The sequence below is a fragment of the Gobius niger genome, assembly GCF_951799975.1.
Source record: "Gobius niger genome assembly, chromosome: 14".
Classification (NCBI taxonomy): Eukaryota; Metazoa; Chordata; class Actinopteri; order Gobiiformes; family Gobiidae; genus Gobius; species Gobius niger.
Genome location: NC_136865.1, coordinates 6314673 through 6333750, shown reverse-complemented (window position 1 = coordinate 6333750; position 19078 = coordinate 6314673). Strand labels below are relative to the sequence as shown.

The 19078-nt window shown below is 41.6% G+C and overlaps 1 protein-coding gene across 1 annotated transcript; it reads left to right on the top strand.

Annotated features, from left to right (window-relative positions):
* The first annotated feature begins 1719 nt into the window (after positions 1–1719).
* Positions 1720–10343, top strand: bzw2 (basic leucine zipper and W2 domains 2). Its single transcript, XM_079571374.1, has 12 exons — positions 1720–1769; positions 3226–3296; positions 5044–5220; positions 5617–5720; positions 5802–5867; positions 6583–6718; positions 6798–6907; positions 7970–8140; positions 8308–8454; positions 9110–9248; positions 10022–10144; positions 10216–10343. Exons 2-12 carry the CDS (start codon positions 3233–3235, stop codon positions 10242–10244), a joined length of 1266 nt encoding a protein of 421 aa, XP_079427500.1. The 5' UTR covers positions 1720–1769; positions 3226–3232; the 3' UTR covers positions 10245–10343.
* Positions 10344–19078: the final 8735 nt, after the last annotated feature.

Below are 19078 nucleotides of genomic sequence, written 5' to 3'. Positions count from 1 at the left end.
AACCATCCCTCACAGATGTGAATAACTGGGCTCAGTGCCTGGATGGATTTCCCAGAACTTAATAATGGACGGTCTATTTTAAAGTTGCCCGAGCTGCTCATACTCACATACAGCAGTGTGGACAGCACTACTTCTACTATACTATACTCTCTGAGCTCCCTCTGCCTTTATTATCTTTTTTGGCCCCTCACTTTTCACAGAAGCACCCAGGACACAACGCAAGCCATTAAAGTGATGGTCTGTATGTTTTCAAAGTGAGGAGAGACAGAGTGAAATTTAAAAGTATAAAAACCAAATTGCTCCGTCACGAGACAAACGCAGCTGTCATGAAATTGCGTTGTTTAAACAAACATGCCTTTGTGTATGTATGTATATATATATATATTTTGTTTCCAGATGCTGTATGAATAGGGAGATTGGCACTTTTTGTCAGCTGTGGCTCATGGATCTATTATATTAAACTGTGGCTACGTTACCTCCTCACGTGAGGAGTAAAAGGTACATGCATATATTATAGATGTGGGTCAGAGAGCAGACAATTAGACATATGATAAGTTAGACTAACATAAGTACATTCAAGATTCTGCAACAAAAACTTTTTTTTTTACTTTTTGTTGTGTTTTAGGCAAGTAAGCAAATTTTAAATAAAGTTTTTTGAGGGTCTGTATCTGTACTGTAGGCTACTTGAGTAGTATTAAAGTTGAGAACTTTTACTTCACTTTTATTCCACTACATAAAACTTTCTATTCAACTGCAAGGCTCCACAGTAAAGTAGGCGGCATGTTTTGTCCCATTTTAAAGGCCTTGTAATGCTCACCCCGGAACAGCAGGTGGCGCTCTGCAGGAAGAAAGTTGGTCCAGGTTTATATGGTTTGTCCCTGCCTTGTTTCGATACAGTTGGGGAAATCAGAAGAATTCTTAATATTAGAGTATTATTTGACCAATTGTATCTTTACTATTACTGAAGTAAAGAATGTTTTACTATCTTCCTGTTGGCCAGTGCTGGGTAAAGACCACTTCCTGTCCACATTTTAACGTAAATTAAATACAAAATAAGATTATAAAATCAGAAGACAACATCTAGCTAAGTGTGTTTCTTGACAATGAGTTCAGATTGTGGTGGTATTTTGACATTTGTTAGCATTTTATTAGCCTTTAGCTTCAAGGCTAAAACAGCTACATCTATAAACACAGAAGTCTCCTCCGGTGAAGCGTTTACATCTAAAGTTTTTAACATGTTGTAAGTAACTATCCAACAGCTGCTGGTTTTCTGCCACTACACGGCTGAGTCTCCTGAGGTATAAAACATAGACAGGAAGTAGTCGTTCCCAGAGGAAGTAGAAACATTCCATGCACAGAGTTGATCAAAAATTGTCACTTGAATCTTAAGATGATAAAATCGTTCGCACTTTTTCTAAATGATTCACATATGTGCTGACAATGTGCTGTCAAACACTGAGTCCAGACAAGGCGGATTAGAAAGCGTAGTAATCCCTGACTCACTGTCTACTGCCTGCATGATTAAAGCTACTACTGATAATACTTCAGATAATACTTCATTCTGCCCATGAGAAATGAAATGGTCTCCGTCAGTGTGAATGGCCTGTAGTGTTCGCTGGTGTGTAACTTGAGCTGTGTCCCAGTGGGCAAAGAGAGAGAGAGCCCACTACAGTACAGTATATATATATAGAGAAGGAGCGGAGCACGAGGTTCGCACCAGTCACAATCTGTGCAACTCTTTCACAGGCAGCTCCAAGACCCCATCGCTGGTAAGAATTCATTTTACTATGATATATTTTTGGCAACACTTCCAAATACGGTGTACCTTTGAAGCATTTATAAACGTTTATCATGCATAAATACAATAAAACTAACAACGAATAAATTATGAAGATTAAGTTAATGATACAGTACCAGTAAAAAGTTTTTCCTATGTATTATTTGTTCTATTTCAAGACTATTTACTTTGTAGATTCTCACTGAAGGCATTCATTTATGCATGAACACAAGTGGAATGATGTTTTAAACACAAAATAGATTCCGCCTTTTGCTTGGATCACTGCTTTGCACTTTTGACATTTTCTCAGTGAGATTCACGATGTCGTGACCAGGAATGGTTTTCCCTGCACAGACAGTTGGAAACCATTTCAGGGACGACCTTATGAAGCTAAGTGAGAAAATGCCAAGAATAGAGGGTGGCAATTTTGAAGAATTTAAAATATAAAACATATTTGGAGTAATTTCAGCTTTTTTTTGTTTCCGACATAATCCTATGTTCATGTGTTCATTCATAGTTTAATGCCTTCAATGAGAATCACACAATGGAAATAGTTGAAAATATAGACAGCCCGAAACCTTCAAATGTTTCCAAACTTTTGATCAGTACTGTACATTAAGTTGTATTTCATTTTTAAAGCTGTTTTGAGCTGTAGTCAAAATACTTTCCTTACCTAAAATACCTACTATATCTACTCATATTTATTTATAGGAAGGCCTACCTATTCACCTTATTCTGCCCAATACGCTCCTGTGAGTCCTGTGAGCTCCTGTAATCAATGGAAGAGCGGGAAGGAAATGAAATGTGAAGAAGCAAGCAAAGATATTTACTTTAAGTTGTAGGCCATTTTAAACCTTTAGTTAACAATAAAGTTTCTATAAATTATTAGATTAGTAGATTACATAGACAACTGTAATATTGTCAATAATGGCTTTCACTTGTGTTGCACTTTGCGAGCATCACAAAGCACTACACTTCATTCATTATTCATTCATTCACTCTATTCATGCGGTGGGGGATTATTGTAGCCACAGCTGCCCTGACATGGAGTGGCTGAAGCCAGTCTGCGCCCTCGGCCTCTCCGACCACCGTTTACTCACACGCTACACATTGAAACATAAGCAGAGCACACAAAGAGAACCGGGATTCAGATGCCGGCAGACTGGATGAGCCGAGGTCACAAAGAGGTCACTGTGGAAATAAAGCCGTTGAAGTTGGTGGATATACTGTATATTTACTATATTTATCTGTGCTTTCATTTAAGCAACACATTTGACAGAGCAACTTTTACTTTTATTGGAATATTTTACTGGCAGTATCTGTGCTTTTTCTCAATGAATGAAATCAAGTACTTTGACCATCACTTGTCCCCATTTGTTTGTTGTTTTCTCTTGTATTGGCTTATCCCAAAATTCATGTTGCAGTGACAATGTGTGTTTCTCCTGCAGGACTTGTATGAATACCGGCAAGCAGCAGAAGCCAGTTCTAACAGGCCAGAGGTTTAAGACCAGAAAAAGGGGTGAGTCGCAATATAGAAAACACTCAAATTGTTTCATTTCACCCAAATGAGAGATCATGTTGAGTGAAGTGAGTGGTTTGTTGATCTCCACTAAAGTAATGACTTTGATCCTGGCATTAAAGTCAGAGTTGCCATTCTCAATTCTTCACATATGTACTTTCACTCGGAAACTTTCTCAAAATGCCATTTCCTCAGTAAGTAACTTAAAGCACTACATGTTCTAGTCTTGTGCTTACCAACATGTTGAAAGTTTATTCAGAAGGATTTTTCAATAAGTAATTCCTAGCCGGGTTTATTGAGCTTTGAACGCCCAAAAACAAGGCAAAATATTTGTATCTACTCTACACCAACAACAAAACTCATAGATTTTAACCTGGTTCCATTATATTATTATATACAAATGTTTCCATGTGAAAACATTAAATTAAATAAATCTTGCGATACATGTTTTCCTGATATTTTTTGTCAGTAGTACACTGGAAAAGTTTCACCGTGACATTATATCTCATTTTGAAGTTTTTTCCCCAATTCGCCAGCAATTCACCAGCAGCAGTCTGGCTATTGTACTATTGCACTGTAATATTTAGAGTAGGAGCATCTAAACATATGCAGATAGGCTGGATATTCATAACAGACATATTTTGTGGCGATAACGAAGAGTAATCCTGTGAGACCCCCCTCCCCCCAGCAGCTGTGCTCGGCCCTCACTCTCTGCGCCTGTTGTTGAGTACTTGTTTTGCTCGTTCACTTTGTCATGACAGCACTTTGGATTAGACTGGATTTTTTAAAAGTTATGACAGACACAATTGTCTCTATATTTTTTTCATTGATGAGCGATCAGATTAGAAACACGTCATTGAGTAGATTAATCAGAAATCCCTGTTTGGGTACATTTGTGCTCTGTAGTCAAACCAGAAACAACCACTGACGAGAAAGTAGCAGCTTTGTCGACAGTGAGATTCAAATTTCCCGTCTTGAATCGTGTGTGAGATTCAAAGGCATGGTGCTCAATTGGTTAAAGGGACTATACAGAGTTTACAAATGTTAATATTATGTATTTTCCTCCCCTACTTGCTCCAGCAATGTCCTAATGTGTAGAATGAGCTCAGACCTGTTCACCACAACTGCCTCTAAAATCCTGCACTGTCACTCAAAAAGGTGTTGATTCGGGTCCGAAGTGCCGTCATGCACGAGCTTAATATAGAGACTGCAGTTACACGTAAGACCTGAGGTGGCAGTAGTGAGTATAAAAATGTAAGCTTCCAACAAGTCCCTTTAAAGTCATATTTGAAAGACCAGTCTTTTGTTATGAATCTTGAACCCTTTAACTAAAGAAAAGCCCCGCTAATATGAGGTGTGCCACAAGGCTCAATTTTAGGACCTGTTTTCTTCGCTGTCTTTTTGCCGTGTTTATTTGTCTAGATTGTGGATTGCTCTGAGATGTTTTTACCTTAGTTTATTATTAATCTGTACAGCCCGTTCGGGAAATAGCCTTATTCATCAAGGTGCGTAAAACATTTTTTCCGACCAGAATAATTAGCTCTTCTGACCCACTGCAAGTCAAGTTAGCCGTACCTTTAGAGACTATAGAGTTTGATTTCAAATGTTGCAAGACGTTTTAGCCAAAGACAGCAACATTTATAGAGTAACGTTAGCCAAAAGAGTGTCAGGGCAATAGCCAAAACACGGTTTAATAATTAAACAATACAACCGTAGTTAACTTTGTCTGGTTCCTGTTGTGTCGCAGATGAAAAAGAGAAGTTCGAGCCTACAGTGTTCCGAGATACCATTGTTTTGGGCCTGAATGACTCGGGAGGAGACCTGGAGGCGGTGTCCAAGTTCTTAGACGTCACCGGGTCACGAGTGGACTACAGGCGGTATGCAGACACGCTGTTCGACATCCTCATCGCCGGGAGCATGCTCGGTACGAGGGGATAGGCAAGGCAGCACAACTTTGGGGGTTTTACTGAAAGAGAATAAAGAGTGCATTGAAAAGCAAAAGAAAGAAAACACAAAAGAATCATTGAAAATCCCACTGTTTAACTAATTTGTATGTGCTCCTGGAGGTCATTATGATAGTTTGTAGTGGTCTACGCAAGGATTGAGCCATCTTTTTGGCTTTATTTCACTTTTAACCAAAGAGACCAAGTCCAAGTTCAGTCTTAAGTCTCTGACCTGTAAATCCAAGTCATATCCCAAGTCCCCAATTAAAATGTTGGTACAAAACAACTCGATAACTAAAGGTTGCACATGCACTCTCATCTGGATTCTTACGATACGCTGGCATATTTAAGCCTAATTGTGCCCGTGATGTGACCAGCTCCTGGGGGAAGTCGTATTGATGAGGGAGACCAGACCAAGGTGACAGCTGTGTGTGTGTTCGGTGCAGAGGAGAGTCATGCTGCTCAGCGCCTTTACGCCCAGGTGACTTATCACTGCACTTACTGTATCTGTGGAGAACTGTGCACTCTTTTATCATTTTAACTATAGTCCTCTGTCTGACAGGTCTTCAACAAACTCATCCGGAGATACAAGTATCTGGAAAAGGCCTTCGAGGAGGAGGTTAAAAAGGTGCAACTGCTGGAAAAGGATGAATTAGTTTTGTTTGAATATGGAACTTTTGGGGGATTTAGAGGAACAATGATGAAACAAAAACAAGATACAACTGTTGTTATTGTTATATTCTATTTTATGTTAGCTTCAGAAAAATAAGTAGTAGTAGTACTGGTGGTGGTAGAAAGCATGTGTTTCAGAAAATGTAATCAAAAGGGAAGAAAATAGAAGTAGGACTACAGAAGGTGTGGAAAATGGAACAAAACGCCAAAGGAATTTTTAAGATTAGGCCAAGTCCTGCGGTTCACGGGTCAAGAACGCAGGGCCGGCCCAGCCAGAATTCAACTACGGAGCTGCTTACGGCCCTGACGCCACCTGGGGGCCCCCAAGAGTGCCTTCAATTTAATTGAAAGTATAGCCCAGCCTTGCTAAATTTACTTTGCCTGCATTTACTTTTGAACTGTCCGTATGTACAACTGTGTCAAAGGACCTTTCCCTTGAAGAAGTTAGAAGTAGAAAAAAAATCCATGCACCAAGAGCAGTTGCACCAATAGTTAATCTTAGGGTAGATGTAATGAAAATAGAGTTTAGTTTAGTTAAAATTGGTTCGGGTCGCATCAACAACAGATTTCTGATATTTGGGACAGTGATTGACCACCATGCCTCTCTATGTGTATCAATTTGTTAGGATGTCCCTCAGTCTTTAGTCGCATAACTGTCATCTTTCCTGCAGCTGCTGCTCTTTCTGAAAGCCTTCAGTGAGTCGGAGCAGACCAAACTGGCCACGCTCACAGGGATCCTGCTGGCCAACAACATCCTGCCCCCCTGCATCATCAGTAGCCTCTTTTCCGAGAACGTGGTCAAAGAAGGTCTGAAGTGAACACTAGTCTACTCTGTGTGATCTGAACGAAAAGTGGATGAGTCTAAGCCGTTCTACCTGTGCTGTAGGAATCTCTGCGTGCTTCGCTGTAAAGATGTTCAAATCATGGATCGCGGAGAAAGACGCCAACTCAGTCACCTCGTCCTTAAGGAAGTCCAACCTGGACAAGAGACTGTTGGTGAGACCTAACTCCAGATTCATGTGATCTCATCTGTTGTTTATCTGTGGGCAGCATGTCAGCTAGATACAGATCTGTCTTGGTCGCCCGATATGGGTTTTCCCTAGTCCGATGCTGATTTTTGGGGAATTTTATTAGCCGATGCTGATATGCACGGCCGATTCTTTTGAACGTTTTTTTGGGGAGGGTCAGATTCTTGTGTGTCACCTATAATCCTGTGTATGATGCTTCTAAACTCTAAAATGTGTCAGTGTTGAACTGTGACAGCGGGGGGTGCTTTATTAACAGGACATTCAGGTCTAGTAGGTGCTTTGAGGGAGGTCGTTTTAAAGACAAAAGTCAGCAAATTCCAAAACAAAAAATGATAAGTCTCTATCTCTTACGATTATGAAATTATAAGCAAATATCTGATACATAAAATACATGAAATAGGATAATAGCCCCCTAGCTACAAACTTGTGACCAATTTTCATTGCAATTTTTCTCAGTTGTGGCCTAAGTTGTGGGAGGACCCATTTGTCTGAACTCTTTCCCATGCAAAAAACGGGAAGTCGCTATCACTTTCGGTTCCGAAGACATCGTAAAATACACAAATATACACCCAACCTCTACTTTTTTGACAAGTTGGCGTTTATTTTGTACCTTATGTATTCTGAAAGACTGTTTTACAAATACTGTATTTCATGAATATGACAAGATATGGGGTGAACGTTCAAAATCAAAGCCCCACTAATATGTGGTGTGCCACAAGGCTCAGTTTTGGGACCTGTGTTTTCTTCGCTGTCTTTTTACCGTGTTTATTTATCTAGATAGTGGATTGCTCTGAGATGTTTTTACCTTAATTTAATATTCATCTGTACAGCTCGTCAGGAAATAGCTGCACTTCATAAATGCGACTATAGTAATTACTAAAATATTGGTTTTAGTAATCACACAAATGTATATTTTATCCCAGTGTGTGACCAGTCAAGCGACCGACCCACTGACATCACAAAAACGTTTAACATGATGTAAAACTCCAGACATGCAAGAACGAAATGAAACACTCTTCCACTCTCGTAGGAGCTGTTCCCGCCCTCCAAACAGAGTGCGGATCACTTCTGTAAGTACTTCACCGAGGCCGGTTTGAAAGAGCTGGCCGACTTCCTGAAAGTGCAGCAGAGCCTGGGCACGCGCAAGGAGCTGCAGAAGGAGCTACAGGAGCGGCTCGACCAGACCGTGCCCATCAAAGAGGTATTGCCACACACCAGGCCTAGATCAAACTAGGACTAAACCAGGTCTACAAAGGGTCGCAAGTCTAATGGTCTAATGGAAACTGAAGTTCATTCAGAAAAATTCCAAACGGTGGCCCCTGTTTCCCTGCTAAAGTCATGCGATCGCTGCATGTGTGTGTGCTGCAGATAGTGGTGTATGTGAAGGAGGAGATGAAGAGGAACCAGCTGCAGGAGCCCGTGGTGATGGGGCTGCTCTGGACCTGCCTGATGAACGCTGTGGAGTGGAATAAGAAGGAGGAGCTGGTCGCCGAGCAGGCCCTAAAACATCTCAAGGTGCTCCACTTTAACTCACTTTACCCTCGAGCAAGGGGTGTGTGTAAACAAAATATCTGTGTGGGATGGATCTGGATGTGTTCATCTACCGGTATATTCTATCTCTGCAAGTCTGTAACATAAGTGTTGTTAATGTTGAAAACATTTTTTATTATAAGAAGTGTGTGTTCAAATTGTGCACTGTATAATGTATCTTGATTATTAAAGATAAAGATGGTCAGAAAAAGTGACATAAAAGATACATACAGTACCTCATCAATGCAGATGCAGATGACAATTCGGATTTGTCTGTTAATTTCAGAAGGAAATACAAAAAATAAGTGAAAACTACAATAACTATGCTATAGTTATAATATAATAACTATACGGCTTGTGCTTGAATTCACGGGGACAAACTTTCTTCCTTGCTGTTAAAGAGTGGCATTCACAGTACATCTGCACAGCGCCACCTCCTGTTCTGGAGTTGGCAACACAGGATTTCAAGCAGCCAACTTTATGTGTATTGGGTTTTTTCTTTACCTTGAAACCTTTTTTAGAAATGTAGTGGCGTAGAAAGTGTTTTCAAATAAGTGTAATTAGTTGTCAATAAAAATACAGCTCAATTAAAGTGCAGATCCGCAGAAACTGTAAAGCAATGTTATGTCCTCCCTCGCAGCACTACGCCCCCCTGCTGGCCGTGTTCAGCTCTCAGGGCCAGTCCGAGCTCGTCCTGTTGCTGAAGGTCCAGGATTATTGCTATGACAACATCCACTTCATCAAGGCCTTCTCCAAGATCGTCGTTCTCTTCTACAAAGGTGCAGCTTATACCCAGGCCTGGCCAAACACTTCCCACTCTCTCACTGTTGCAAATTATCGGCAAATGATTTTTATTTTCTCTCAATGAGGCCTTTCATCTGACTGTAATGTTTTGATTTAGTTCTATTTTAGACAAGTACTTGATCTTTTTGAAGTTCGGAGAAGTGTTATTATCACACAGTTAATTTTACTTTCATTTGAGGAGTACTACTTTGACATAACAGCACTCTTGTGTAAAACTGTTTTGCTCCAATGTGAGTAAATCTATTAATGAGAAAGACATTCAAACAGTTACTCTTATAATGCAAGAAATATTTAGGCCAAAATGGTGTGCTTCTGTTTAAAGTGATAGTGAAGTCTGTAAGATTGCACAAATGAGTTTGTGATCACACCCGAAAGCCACGCCAGTTTGCAAAATCAGAAGAAAGCAAGACACTTCAAAAGTAAACGATGAAGCAACCTCCTGATTGGACCTGACCGGCCAGTCCACAGGAAAGCTCGTTTCATTGGTCAAAGTCATGGCACCGGGGATTTTGATTAGATGCTCAAATCAGAAAATGGAAAAAATGACTTACGCTATGTCAAATTGTAGGTCCAAGCGGTCAATTATACGCAATCTATTCAGCTTGTAAAACATATAAACTTACAGACCATCACTTTAAGCAAAATAATTTCAAAGTCTCATTTCCAATCCTCCTCAATTCCAAACACATCCACACTTACAAAATAAATTTGTGCGAGTGCAACATTGACTCCCTCCATGACTTTACAGCCGACGTGCTGAGCGAGGAGGCCATCTTGAAGTGGTACAAAGAAGCGCACTCGGCCAAAGGGAAGAGCGTCTTCTTGGAGCAGATGAGCAAGTTTGTGGAATGGCTCCAGAACGCAGAAGAAGGTACAGCCACAGTAATAACGGTCATCTCTACCAGCAGATGGCAATGTGACCACACTGTTTGTTGTCCGCAGAGTCTGAATCAGAGGGAGAAGAAGGCTAAAGGTAAAAGCAGCAGCTGTAGTAATCTCACATTGCCCGCACGAAAGGAGTTCTATCCAGGCAGATCACCCCCCAACCACAGCCTGGGACAAGCTTTTGGTCCTTTGTTATTGTTAAGCAATAGGCAAAAGCATTTTATTTGTGACACCTTTTTATGAATAAAGTGGTTTTATATGTACAACACGAGGCTTCATTATTGATAAAGCCAGAGCTGCCAAATTCTACCATGGTACGGCTTAATTATGGTGATTCTATGATTCTCAACTTTTTGTTTATGTCAAAAGTCTGTCTTACCTATGTTTCTAATCCATATTAAAGTGATAGTCTGTAAGTATAAATGCTCATGGAGATCAACACTCAAGTTCAAATATCATTACAAGTTGCTAAATTTGGTGTCCATAAATGCACATGTTTGTAAATTATTTCAGCATTCCCTTGTTTTAACAGGAGAAAGTGACGTACTAGTAAAGCGTCACAAAACATCCGCCGACAAAGCTATTTTTGTCAGCTTAATGACTTCTGTAGGAGTGGTTCATTCTGGAAACAAAGCTCCATAAATATTCTGCTGCTTTTTTTTTTGGGCTGAGAAATAACAGGACTTGTCACAGTGCAGCCAATGGGAGACCTGGATGACTCAGAGCCCGCCCACCGTCATGTGCTTTAAAGAGTTGACCTGGAGTCAAGTTAGCGTGAATGACAAGAAGAAGAGGACGTGAGCTTCTCTTGCAAAGTAAAAGTCTCTCAGTCAATCAATAAACAGAGCATTTTGAGTAGAGCTTTTTTCCCCAGTAAACATGACGTCACAATATCCTAAGAGCCCTAGTTTAAAGTAGAGGGCGGCTGAAAATTCCAAATGCAGATTTCTAGTCTTAGTTTATTGCCCATTTGTCTGCCATTCCTGGGCCAATTCACATAAAACAAAATCTGTGACAAAGTTCAAAGTCGTCTCTTCCAGCACATATGAACTATTGTCCAATTATTTCCTAATATTCAAAGGCATGTGTTTGATGTTGTCCAGTAGAAAGGACTTTCAGCAATAAGAATAATGTTAGTGGTTTTGTGAATCCAATCACAGTCAAAAAATGACCAGGAAAACATTTTAGACATATTCTGTTTGGAAATGTCTTTCAAAAACAGTTTCCCTCCCATAGAGTTGTACTGGCCCCTGCCCTCCAACTGAAATGAACATGAACCTCATGGCATGACTCTTTGTTTTGATTTACCACTCAGATTCTAACCCCAACCTGAACAGTACATTTCCTCCAGTTCAGCATTACCCAAACCTAAAAGCTTCTTGGAAAAAGCGTAAAAATAGCAACACTTGTTTATTGTGAGTTTTTTTTTTTTTGCTTTTTGCTTTTCCGTCACTTTTTTGTTGCATTTTTTGTCAAAAACACGACTACAAAGTGATGAAAAAAGCCACAAAAATGCAACGTGACAAGAGAGTGACAAAAAAAAAACCAAGGCAGAGGGAACCCAGGCTGCTGAGGGCGCCACAGCACCCCCTGGTGGATCGTTTACGCATTACAGGCAATATTAAAGCAGTACTAAGTAACTTATTTACCTTAATAAATCCTTTTCGTAGTCCCTGTGGGGGTAATACAAGTGTTTATGGGATGATTGGAGGGTCTTTCATCTCCCCCTGGTGTCTCTGGCCAGAAAACTATGTTTGCAACTTGACTGCCCCCGGTGTGGAGAAAGCAATACACACTAATGGAATCACGAAGAAGAAGCTAACATGCTAACGGGCAAAGCTAACTGCGGGCTAACGTCACTTTAAACAGTATTTACAGCCAAGTTTGAATGAAAAAAAATATTTCCATTGTATAATTGGATGCACAGTAACCCTCTCTCCCTTCGCCTTTCCTGTCAGCGTAGTATTTACTCTTGAAGAATTATAAAATATATACACGGTTTTATACTGTTTTTTTATTCTTATTACTGTTTAGCTTGACTTAACAAAATGTATGCGAAGTATTCTCAGTTCTCTGTTACAGCGGAAAAGTACCAGAACACCAAAGTGTGTGAGCACAAAACCCCCGTGCCCCAAAAGTAAGATAAACAACTGCCTTCCTCCAGAAGGATCTTATCAGTTGTAACATTCCATTGAAGACATAAAATTGGGGGTCGCGGGGCGGAACTATGTGATGCAGCAGAAGCACTGGAGCCAATGGAACCAATGAGATTTAGTTTTAGGCTCATGAATATTCCAATGTTTAATGTGATACAAATACTCTGCTTCCTAGTAAAAAATCCAGTCTCTCCCATGCAATGGACAGCTGGTAGGCTCGATGTTAGGGAACTAGGGAAGCAGAGCTCTGTATTAGATGACCTGTTAGGGAAATAAACCTTTGTGATTTAATCTTCTGAATCCTGGGTCATCTGTGCTGGTATGTGTTATTAGCTGGTAGTGTAGCGTTGTTTGTCAATAACTCTTCTTCCAGTGTTGAACACGCCTGGTGTTGTCCGACGTTTGGGTAATTAATTAGGAAGTGGACAACACAGGAGAAGGAGTAAAAAACTCTTTACCCAACATGTGGTGACCTCGGACGTGCTGCAGGGGGACTTATAGACAGACAACACGGGACGCGGCTGAGGACCGGTCTCCTTAAAACTATTTGCGGTAGACATACCAGACATTCTTTTCCACATCCAGCCATCAGCGATTTCACGGACGTCCAATTAGATTAAGGTAAGACGACTTTTGACTTCTACTATTGTGTGAGTCTCAAAGTACGTCTATTTGCTATTTTTCCAAAGTTTAGTTTAAAGATTTTTACTGAAATCGACTGTTGGCTGGTATAATCTGTGAATTGATGGTGGAAGGAATAAGGGACACACGTTAAAATTATAAACTGTTGAAAATAAAGTAGAGAAAAAGTAGTGAAATGACAAAAGAAGTGAAATAGTGAAGAAGAAGAAGAAGAAGAAGAAGTAGAGGACTGCACGCTGGGTTTTACCCTTTAAAAGCCGAAAGGTGCGTAGGTAGGACCTCCCAAGGCCACGGACGCGTGGACTAAAATTAAAACGTTGAAATAAGTCGTTGACGGATTTGGGGACCGTCTAAAATAGTGGGTTAGAGTCCCAAATAGCAGAGAAAAATTAATTAAAGAAGTGCGAGAAAAAAAAATTAATTAAAGAAGTGTGAGAAAAAAAAAAAAAAGAATTAATTAAAGAAGTGTAAAAGAAGTGTAATAATGTGTGAAGTGAATTACAGAGATACGTGAAGTTGTTTTCGCGGAGAGAAAAAGGAATTAAAGGTAAGAAAAAGAAAAAGAAAAAGAAAAAGCGACTAGAAGGTAAGAGAAATGTCGGGAAAACACGATTGTGAGAAATGGGTTATGTGGTTGTGCCAGGGAACGGGCTTCCTGAAGGGAAGGTCAAAGAAAGAGGTAAGGAAGGCAACAGAGGCGTGTGCACAAATGTATGAAGAACAAAAGAGAAATCCTAAGGAACCACATGATTTAGGAACACTCTGTGGAACGCTGACGGCGGGAGTAGAACTCTGCGCTATGGAAATGCAAGATGCGGAAGCAATGAAGAAAAAAAGAAAATTGGGTAAGCAAGACCTAAAACTCACAAACCTCACAATAAGAAGATATTTTAAGATCAAACAAAGAATCGAACCGGTCTTGGAGGCTGCCGTATCTAAATGGACAAAGGAACAAAAGATTTTCTCCCCCACTACGGGGGGCGGGACAAAACAGCCCCTCCCACAGGGAGGAGGCCCCGTCTTGGGCCCTTCGGCCCCTCTTTCATATGAGGCGGGTGGAGCTGGTGGCTCTCTCTACCCTCAAAAATCACTTCACGGACTTCTGGATGTGGCTCCATCAGACCAACTAACGAAAGGAGAGGCACGAGAAGCCTTCGATAGAATTCAGAAAATGACCAAAGAAGCGCATGATACAGCATTGGAAAGACAACGAGAACTTTATGAAGACCAGGTTAAAACAATGAAAGAGGAAAGCAGAAGTTGATGAGCTTAGACGGAAACTAGAGGAATTCACACTTAAAGCCAAACCAGACCCAGTGGCAAGAGGAACATATCCCCTAATTCCCACTGGGGCGCCAGAGGTGGGAAATGTTCTCCCTATGGCATAGAAACCACTTAAATGTACAGAAATACAACAGATGAAAAACACCCTGCCACCCCTACAGGAAGGGGGCAGGAAGTGGTTTCGCACTCTTCAAATGCAGTGCGCAAATGCCACATTAGCAGTAGGAGATTTGAGAGGCTTGGTGGCGTCGTGTGCTCCTCCGCACGCAGTGGATCAACTCCTGAGAACATCCGGCTTGGACAATCTGCCCCTGCATCAACCTTTTGACCCACATGTGGAAGGCTTTTTAGCGGTGGTGGAATTAATGTATCCCCCTCCACACCCGCAGCCCCCAACCTTTTCCGCCTATTTACCTGGGATGTGCCCTACTAAATTCTTGGAAGAATGTGTTCAGGTCTATGTGAGCTCAATGCAAACCCACCCATACAGAAACCCCCAAACAATGTGTCTGTTCCTCCAGGGGGTGTTGGATGTTTTGCCGGAACCAATTAAAACAAGCCTGATGAGTGTTCCAGGATTGTCTTCGGACTCAACTCTCTTTTTGACACATTTAAAACATCACGCCGATCTGTATAACAAAAAACAACGCGAGCGTGAAACAAATTTTAAAGAAATGCAAGAAGAATTGCTAAAATCTCAGCTGAACCAAGCACGGCAACAGGCCACAGCTGCGAGTAAAGACGTAAAAAACAAGGCCCAGGGGCAAATGGTGGCAACAACCTCGACAACTGAAACAGCAGACACGCCTGCCCCATCACCCGCAAGCGCCTTATACGCCTCCCAATCACAGCCCTTAGGGCAACATAACCCCAACATGCTCCTACCAATGCCCCAAACCCAAACACACATCCACTTACATGGGAACTAAGGTGGGAGGGGCAGAGGGAATAATAGGGGACAGTTTAGAGGCAGAAGGTTCGGCGGGCAGGGCTATGGGGGACGGCAGCAACAAAATAACAGAGACAAGTCATGTTTCCAATGTGGAGGAACCGACCATTGGGCCAAACAGTGCCCTCAGTCAGGATGTTACAATTGTGGAGCCACAGATCACTGGGCTAGAGACTGTTCCTAACCCCCAGCCCAAGCTAATCCAGGAGGACGAGGTGGGCCTCCTCTGAGAAATCCAGCGGGAGGGCCTGGCCCTGCACCGTGGAGGCGTTGGGGTGGAGGACATAACTACCCTGTGTACGACACCCAAGGATGTTTTCCCTACGACAGGGATGACCACTGCTAGGGGTGCCCGGTGAGTCCTGGCCCCACCCCAGAACCGTTTGTTCCTGTAGAGGTTGGTGGGGAAAAGTTGATGATGCTCGTGGATACGGGTGCTACGCATTCTACGATGAGGAAGGCTGCCCCGCACATGCTAAGTGATAAACACATCAACCTTTCAGGGCTCACTGGAAAAGCGACCCCTCTACGGATGACAAAGAAATTGAAGAGACATTTTACAAGCTACGGGAGCTTCCATCTAATGCTCCCCGGATGTAATGCAGGTCACATGGTCTAATGGACAGAAAATCACCTGCACACCTTCAACCTCTCATGGACTTTACGTTTTTCGAGAGGACCCTGAATATCCTGGTGTTTCAATCTACTGACTCCTCCTTGAACCTGATACCCCACAGATGAATGGAAACCATGTTTCTCGATGCTGCACCCATAAGCCCCTCCCAAAGACCCACTGCATTGCACTCTTTTATATGATAGAGCATTAGACCCTCAATATCAGTTAGATTTTGAACAAGAGTTAAAGGGAAACACATATACGATAACAGCCACCCATTTCTATGTCCACAAAACGGGAGTTGTTGCCCCAGTTGTCCTGCCTGAAATTGTGAAACCTTTTTATAAAAGAGACTCGCTTACTGACCCACATATCTCTCTATTCTTAGGCTCTGGTCATGAAGAGCGCGAACTAGGGCCTCTGACTTATAAATTGAACCACACCCTGGAATGGGAACAGACCGGACTTCTTGGTATAATGTATAGTCCATTTGAAAAAGCTTATAAAGTTGACATTGGTTCTTGTACTGATGCAGTTGTAGCAGACGAGGAATTTCTCTCACGGTCACACGGCCGTGAACTTACAGATCATGAGGGGACTGCTCAAAGGTTGGCTGGGTTCTCAGGAGAGCTGTGGGCGGAGGGGCCCGCTGATATCGGACATTGTAATAAAGTTGATCCAGTGGTTCTAACGGTGCTTCCTGGTGCACATGTGTATGTCCCCAGAGGTCATTTCGCCATGATAAATAGAGACATGGCATAGAACAGGCCTTAACAGAATTATGGAACTCTCCCCGTTACTTAGGACCTTTTGAAGTGACTCAGAGGACTGCTACAGCAGTTAAAGTGCAGGGAAAAGACAGCTGGTTTCATTGGACACATCTGAAACCTTGCTCGGACAAGACCGGCTACCACTGGTCCCACACTTTGCCTAATGATGGTGAAAGTGGGTCTGGGAGCCCCACTGAAGGGGGTGGGCAAGCAAACCCACAAACCCATAAACTTGAACTAGAGATAAAGAAGGACAAAATCTCCTCTCTAAAGTCATGGCTACAAAAGCTAGGCCCACTTAGGTGCCCATACGGGGTGTGGGGTGTAATACTAGCTCTCTGCATACTACTAATATTAATGGTTTTAAAATTAGAAGATCAAAACAATTGTGATAAAATGGTTGAAGGTCAATCAGTGAAAGAATTAAAACAGACACTGTATAACATGTGTAAAAAAGTAGGCTAAAAACAAGGTGGAAATGTAGTCATTTATCGTAATCATAACGGAATGATACTGGTTAAAAGGCGAGGAGCAGTATCCAACCGCCACACTTATAATGGGTTACCCATTATACAGAACAAGCGATTGAAACTTGGAATAAAAAAGGAAAATATACACACCCAGGTTGCAAGGAGTATGCTAACTATGCTAACCTTTCAAACTGGGTAAATCCAATAAATTGGACCGCAATTAGAGATAAGGTGAGTAGATTCAAGGACCAAAATCCACAATGGACTTGGTTGAATTGGCTAGAGTCCGGTTCCTGGATCCACATCCTTCAAAAAGTGAGTATTATAATAGGTGTTGTGTTACTGTTATGTTGTGTTTTGTTTTGTTGTGTTGTACCTCTCATTCGCAGCATGATAACCAGGGCTTTAGCCCTCTCAGGAGGCCCTGAGGATCTGGAGATGGGTTTTACAGAGACGCCTGAAGGGGGCGTCTAAGATCTGTATACTGAAAGAGCCAGAATGGCGTTTAAAATCGATTGGACCCAGACGAAGGCTATGATGGAAAATGTGGAGGAGATTTTATCTAACCAAACATTTAAGAGTGTTGTTTTGTTTTGTTTTGTTTTGTTTTGTTGTGCTTTGTGTTGCAGGAATGTTTATTTTTATAGCAATACGTGATGGTGCGCGAGGCACAGAAAAAATAAAGTGTACTGTTGACCTTGGTACTCCATCGCTGACCTTTCGTTGGGAGAGGTTGGTGAGTGGAGATTATGTCTGGGAGGAAAAAGATGATTTTGAAACTCCTCAGGAACTGATTGAATATGCTCAGATGAAGATGGAGACCTGGTGGTGGTTTTGATACTCAGAGAAACGGTGAATCACTGTTCAATCAAGGTTTTACATTTATTAATTAAGGGACTTAGTGTTTTAGTTGATCTCTATCGAGATCAGAAGGGGGAATGAAGAATTATAAAATATATACACGGTTTTATACTGTTTTTTTATTCTTATTACTGTTTAGCTTGACTTAACAAAATGTATGCGAAGTATTCTCAGTTCTCTGTTACAGCGGAAAAGTACCAGAACACCAAAGTGTGTGAGCACAAAACCCCCGTGCCCCAAAAGTAAGATAAACAACTGCCTTCCTCCAGAAGGATCTTATCAGTTGTAACATTCCATTGAAGACATAAAATTGGGGGTCGCGGGGCGGAACTATGTGATGCAGCAGAAGCACTGGAGCCAATGGAACCAATGAGATTTAGTTTTAGGCTCATGAATATTCCAATGTTTAATGTGATACAAATACTCTGCTTCCTAGTAAAAAATCCAGTCTCTCCCATGCAATGGACAGCTGGTAGGCTCGATGTTAGGGAACTAGGGAAGCAGAGCTCTGTATTAGATGACCTGTTAGGGAAATAAACCTTTGTGATTTAATCTTCTGAATCCTGGGTCATCTGTGCTGGTATGTGTTATTAGCTGGTAGTGTAGCGTTGTTTGTCAATAACTCTTCTTCCAGTGTTGAACACGCCTGGTGTTGTCCGACGTTTGGGTAATTAATTAGGAAGTGGACAACACAGGAGAAGGAGTAAAAAACTCTTTACCCAACACTCTCCAAGGCAATTAATAAATTAAAAAATCGTAACTTGCTACTACACCTGCAGTTGCGCTTATGGCCTTTAGGGGGAAGAGTTACTTAGTACTGCTTTAAATAAACTGTAAATAAGCACAGTAGTGTTTTAGGGGGGCAATCTTGTCTCTCAGCACCCACTAGCCAAAATATCTTCCCACGGCTCTGAAAAAAAAAACTCTGAAATCACGAACAAATACTTTAATAGCGACAACGCGACAAAAAAGTAGAGTAAGAGTAAGAGTTGTAGGTCTTAGCTTTCAAATGAAGCGTTACCCTTCCCTATAGGCATGGAGAAGTTTTTAGATGTGGGCAGTGCTTAATTTGATCCCCCGTTTGGGGGAACGCATTCCCCCAATTCAATTTTTTTTAGGGTAAAGGATCCGGGAAATATTTTGGGGGATCCGGCAAAAAATGTATCTGATAT

Bases quoted from the DNA above. Each gene is read 5' to 3' on its own strand.
- bzw2 (XM_079571374.1), top strand. From the start codon at position 3,233: ATGAATACCGGCAAGCAGCAGAAGCCAGTTCTAACAGGCCAGAGGTTT. The intron at 5,868-6,582 runs GTGCAACTGCTG...TCTTTCCTGCAG, and splicing joins TCGAGGAGGAGGTTAAAAAG to CTGCTGCTCTTTCTGAAAGC. The intron at 10,145-10,215 runs GTACAGCCACAG...TGTTGTCCGCAG, and splicing joins GCTCCAGAACGCAGAAGAAG to AGTCTGAATCAGAGGGAGAA.